The 6058-nt window shown below is 36.1% G+C and overlaps 1 protein-coding gene across 1 annotated transcript in view; it reads left to right on the top strand.

Moving 5' to 3' along the window:
* The window catches only part of urb1 (URB1 ribosome biogenesis homolog), a 47094-nt gene that overhangs the window by 31825 nt on the left and 9211 nt on the right, over positions 1 to 6058 (top strand). The window contains exons 29-36 of the mRNA XM_016541944.1: positions 1534 to 1644; positions 1734 to 1797; positions 1889 to 2057; positions 3591 to 3690; positions 3866 to 4026; positions 5105 to 5216; positions 5361 to 5467; positions 5667 to 5810. Of these exons, the coding sequence (XP_016397430.1) occupies positions 1534 to 1644; positions 1734 to 1797; positions 1889 to 2057; positions 3591 to 3690; positions 3866 to 4026; positions 5105 to 5216; positions 5361 to 5467; positions 5667 to 5810 (968 nt within the window). The remainder of the gene's footprint in view (positions 1 to 1533; positions 1645 to 1733; positions 1798 to 1888; positions 2058 to 3590; positions 3691 to 3865; positions 4027 to 5104; positions 5217 to 5360; positions 5468 to 5666; positions 5811 to 6058) is intronic.

Here is a 6058-nt window from a genome sequence, read left to right as displayed (position 1 = left end):
TAAGAAAGCTTGGAGGCACAGCATACACCTTGTCAAATAAAAGAAATAAATTACACTAAGTTTAAATAAAGTAAAAATCAGCAAACACTGTGGAACCAATTAAATAAGAAACGAATGTTTAAAAAAACTTAGATTACTAGATACTAGATAAAAAAACTTCCAAAATCACCATAGATAAATGGCAAAAGTCAACAGGCTTTTCAAAATCCAAAATACTGCCAAACAGACGCATTTCGTTTCGAAACTAAATCATCCGCGATCGTCACCTCACTCTTCTTGTCGGTCAGCTCGACTCACTCTCCTCACTGGATAAATGAAATCTGATCTGTGATGCGACTGTCGTTCGGCACGCTGCATTGAGCAGCCGCGTTCAGTTTTTAATTGTAGTGTCTGTTCTTTTACTGAACTAAATGATTTTTATTACTATTAAAAAAATCAAAACGACGGTGCCACGGTGGGCAAGTGACGTAACCAGTGTTGCGGCTTAACAACGGTATCACCGTCAGCGCCGTATCGCGGCAAGCCTATCTGAAACCCTCCACCTCCCCAGCTCCACCTTTATAGATCTGCCATGGGTTTATATATATGCTATTTGTGCAGCAGCAGTATGTCTTAAATACTCACATCTTTGTATCGGCATATGTATTAGCAGTAGCAAGTTCCTGTACTTGCTTTGCAGCAGCAGCAATAATCTACAACAAAAGAGTTGTTATATATATTAATAAAATTAAGAGCAGCTTTATTTCAAGCACCGACTTTCAAAAACAACTTGTTTAACGCAAAATACATTTCTCTTTTTTTTTTACACTATTTACGGGCCACAAGAGAAATATTAAGGAATAATTCAAGACAGCTATGCCGTTATCAGCATATGTTGAAGGAGATTCGTCTCTTGTCGTCTCTGAGAGAATATGCGCCGTTAATGCAGCGTCAGATGCCGAAAGCGCCATCAGTTTTTAACTTTTTTTACTTTCACTTTGTATAATTGAGGTTTTGTGGTCCATATATATATATATATGTATATATATATGTATATATGTATATGTATGTGTGTATATACACTACCGCTCAAAGTGATTTATATTGTTAGAAAATATTTATATTTTGAATAAATGCTGTTCTTTTTAACTTTTTATTCATCAAAGAATCCTGAAAAAGTATCACAGTTTCCCCAAAAATATTTTGCAGCACAACTGTTGCCAACATTGATAATTCTAATAATAAATCAGCATATTAGAATGATTTCTTAAGGATCATGTGATATACATGATATCATGTGATATCATGTATGTATATACATATATATATATATATATATGTATGTATGTATGTATGTATGTATGTGTGTGTGTGTGTGTGTGTATATATATGTATATATATGTATATATTTTTTCATCAACGAGCTCTCATTTTCATATCTTTGCTGTTTGAATGTTGCATCCCTATTACCTATTACTATACCTGGGATTACGTATTCAAATAACCCTCTCTGAATGATAGTTGTTTTAAATCTACATTTTTCCCCCTCTCCAGAGTCATTGGTGTCTCTCCTGCTTATGCTGGTGAAGAAATGTCCTGAAGTTTGTAACATTAATCACTTCCTTGTGCTTCTTGGTGCATATGGAGCTTCGCTGAGCACAACAGGTAGACGTGTCCATTAGACATGGTTCATTTGATTTGGATTTTAAATGAAGTCAGTTATGTGATTTAGTAAAATCTTTTGATTTTCACAGATCAGAAGATTTTACTCCTGCTCCAGGGATATGAGAAGAACAACATTAGTCTTACAGAGTTTCAGTATGTTTTCAGAATATTTCACCTCAGATGATTTCCACTAACAGGAAATGGTTGTTTAGTGCAAACATTATTTGTGTCTATTTGTTGTCAGGTATGTGCTCTGGGGCCCTGCCGCGGTAGAGCACCATAAAGCCCGGAAGAGCCTGGGACATTCACTGTGGCAGAAGCCCAGCTCAGAGCAGCTGCTGTCACTGCTCACTGCAGACAGGATGCTGAACACCGTCACACACTTCCCACAGCAGCGATACATCATCCCTCAGGTAGTAACAGGCTGTTAGACTAAATAACATACAGTATTTCATAGTATTCTAATATATGGCTTTAAAGGACTGTTTACTCGCCCCCAGGCCATCCAAGATGTAGATGTTTGTTTGTTCATCCGAACAGAATTGGAGAAATTTAGCATTACATCACTTTTGCTCACCAATGGATCCTCTGCAGTGAATGGGTGCCGTCAGAATGAGAGTCCAAACAGCTGAGAAATACATCACAATAATCCACAAGTAATCCACACAACGTCAGTCTGTCACTTAACATTTTTTGAAGCGAAAAGTATGTTTGCAATAAACAAATCTCTCATTAAGACCATCAAAAATATAAGTGCTCTATCCAAAGTATTGCTTCCTCCAGTGAAAAAAATTGTCTTGTCTGATTCAGGAAGGAAATCTTCACAGATCAAACACTGTTTACAAGTGGAAAATAGTCCAAAACAGCTCTAAACAAGTATGTGGGTGGATTTTAATGTGAGAGACAACAGGAGATGGACTTTTTCACTGGAGGAAGCGTTATTATTGATTATTTTGGCCAGCAGCAATGGTTTCAAGTTAAAACGCCTTAATGATAGATTTATTTTAAAAAATGCAGATTTTCACTTTACAAGACGTTAATTGATGAACTGAAGTGGTGTGGATTATTGAGATGTTTTTATCAGCTGTTTGGGCTCTCATTCTGACGGCACCCATTCACTGCAGAGGATCCACTGGTGATCAAGTGATGTAATGCTACATTTCTCCAAATCTGTTGCAATGAAGAAACGAACTCGTCCACATCTTGGATGGTGTTAATTTTACGCATTTTTTATTTTTTTTTATTTTTGGGTGAACTGTTTCTTTAACATACAGTATTTTAAGAAACAAGATCATTAAAGGTGGGGTAAGCGATTTTTCTTTAGAAAAATTGATTCGGGCCGACTAGCAAAACAAACTTGTAGCCAATCAGCAGTAAGGGGCGTGTCTACTCATGATGTTGAGCTAAAGTCTGTCTGGTACACAGGACGCGACAAAGCAACCGTTGAAAATCATTTGGTCAAATGTCAGCATTGGCTACCAGAAATCGCTTACCCCACCTTTAAGTAAAAATAAACATTCAAGTATGGTGGAATAGCAGCGTTTAATAAAAAAAAATGTTTGTCATCTACAGAAGTGACTCGCCCACATTCCATTGCTGTATATGTTTTTTTTCCTAATTTAGAACACAAAAGAAGAAATTTCGAAGAATGTTCAAAAAGTGTAATGAAGTACCATAAAAATAATCCATACACAAATAGCTTTGTGTGAAGAACAAACCAAAAGTTGCTACACTGCTAACATGCTTTTGTTGTATGGAATAAACAACATGTAGTTTAAAAATGTCCTTTTTTCCTATAAAAAAGAAATCATGCAGGTTTAGAATGATATGAGGGAGAATAATAGATTTTCATTTTGTGTTGTTCCTTAATGTAAAAATAGGAAAAAATTAAATGAATTGTACACTTTTACACGCTGCATGAACAGTATCTATCTCTCTTTCTACAGGAGAGTAGAAACGTGTTCTACACACAGGAAGGCAAGCATTTGTCATCTCTGTATGACCCCTGCTTCCTCCTGCCTTTGTTCAGCTTCATCCTTCGGCCAGGTAACCTGACGAGACATGCTCATAATGCTTTTCTTTTTTGCTTTGTGCATTGGACTTGATTTGAGTTTAAACCTTTACATTTACTTCCTCCTTTGCCTGCAAGCCTGCTTCTTGAAGGTCACGCGTTATATTTACTTTTGTTAACCTCTGCTGTCATCTGTCTCTCTCTATTCAGAGTGTGCGGTAGACTGTCAGAAGTTTGTTTCCAGTCATGCTTTGGGCGTCACAGTGGCGTCCCTGAGCAGCTATGACCCTAAAGTGAGGGCCGCAGCGTACCAAGTACTGGGATCCTTTCATCAACACCTCGAGGGCGCTCGGTTCAGAGAGAAGAGACAGGTAGAGAACTCTCACTGTCTACCATTGTGAAATAACTCTTTTAGTTAGATTTATTTGAAGATTGTTAGACTCTAAAAGCTTTCTTTTGTTCCCCCCCCCCCATATTTTATGCAATTTGAAACTTTGCTATTCAGTGTTATAATAAATAATAGAAATTATTAGTAAACATTTATGTCAAATGGTTTTAATACAGTATAAATACACTACCATACAAAAGTCAGTAAAAAAATAATTAATGCTTTTATTTAATGAGTATGCATTAAATTGATCAAAAGTTAGAGATACAAAGATTTCTATTTCAAATAAATGCAGTTCTTTTAAATTAGCTGTTTATCAGAGAATCCCGAAAAACATTGATTGTAATAAGATAACAACATTGATAATAATAAGATCCAAAATCAGCATATTAGAATTAGGGATGTAACGATTCACTCAACTCACGATTCGATTCACGATTATTTATTTATTTTAACAAAATGAGATTTAAGACAAATTATAAATTAAATGTGTCCTTTTATTATTGCTTGGACAAAATGCTGCACATTTCTTTGTGAAATTGAAATATAACACAGATGCAAGATGAAAAGAAAAAATACCATTTAAACTTTTCTAAAGACAGTAAGTTCCCCTCAGACATGCATTCATATAAACTCCTGCCCCTAAACGAATCGCGATTTGTTTAGCATCTCAACCGATTTGAATCGTCTCATATTTGAATCGATTTTCAACCGGCTCGCGGTTAATCGTTACATCCCTAATTAGAATGGTTTCTGAAGGATCATATGACACTGAAGACTGGAGAAAAATATGCTGAAAATTCAGGTTTGCGTCACAGGAATAAGTTACATTTTACCATATATTTAAGTAGAAAACGGTTATTTTAAATTCACAATATTACTGTATCACATTATTACAATATTATTTACTGTATTTTTGATCAAATAAATGCAGGCTTTGTGATAAAAGACTTCTTTTAAAAAGAGACTTCTTTCAAAAACATGAAAAATATGACTCAATTTTTAAATGGTATAAAATAATGCAGTACAATATGTAATGTATGTTTATATATAACATCCAGGTACTGTACTTGCTTGACACTGTGAAGAACGGGATCCCAAAGCAAAATCTACGGATGCCAAATGTGCACGTGGCCTACATAACCAAAGTTGCTCAGCAAATATTGAGACCTGGTGAGTGAGTTCATAGAGCCATACTAACTAACTTGACATTTTATTATAGAAGTAATATTGATGTTAATAAGTTAAGTTAAGACAAGATTGATGTTCTAAGGTTGCCAAAACCAAGAGTTCAACTTTTTTTTTCCCCCACTGCAGAGGAACACATGTACATGGTGGTAAACAAATTTCTTTTGGGAACTCAGTTTCTGGACCTCAAGAGAGTTCCTGACTTCTTCAAACTCTTCTACAGTTTTGATCTGGAGGTAATGAAACATCAGATATAAAAGATGACTGTGATACTATTAGACACTTTTGGTTGCATAGTAAATTATAGGGTAATAATAGAGTATACAGTATATATAAAAAAATGTACTATGATGTAACTACTAAGAAGTGTCTGCAACCAACTGATGTTTTGCTTGCTAAAGTCTCAAAAACGATACGTTTTGTTTCTCTGTCCAGCGCAAACTGGAACGCGAGTGGGTGTTGAGCGTGCTGGAGGAAGGGGTTCGGGACAAGCACTGCTATGAGATCTGTGAGAAGCAAGGCATCTATCAGACCCTGCTGGGTTTCGCGAGCACACCGCTCTGTGACCAGGCCTCTCAGGTGCACTTGGAACATTTGACCCAAAATCTGTCTCTGTTTTTGTTTAAAGGTGCCATAGAATGGAAAACTGTATTTACCTTGGCATAGTTGAATAATAACAGCTCTGTACATGGAAATTACATACCGTGAGCCTCAAACACTCTTTATGTAAATCTTGTGCATTCAAAAGACCACTGAAAAATAGGCGAATCAGAACATAACACCGACTGTGACGTTACAGTCGGGATCACTAATAGTTACGCCCCCAA

The sequence above is a fragment of the Sinocyclocheilus rhinocerous genome, unplaced genomic scaffold (genome assembly GCF_001515625.1).
Source record: "Sinocyclocheilus rhinocerous isolate Xijiao unplaced genomic scaffold, SAMN03320098_v1.1 scaffold1270, whole genome shotgun sequence".
Classification (NCBI taxonomy): Eukaryota; Metazoa; Chordata; class Actinopteri; order Cypriniformes; family Cyprinidae; genus Sinocyclocheilus; species Sinocyclocheilus rhinocerous.
Note: the sequence above shows the minus strand (reverse complement) of the source record. Positions and strands in the feature narration are given on the sequence as shown.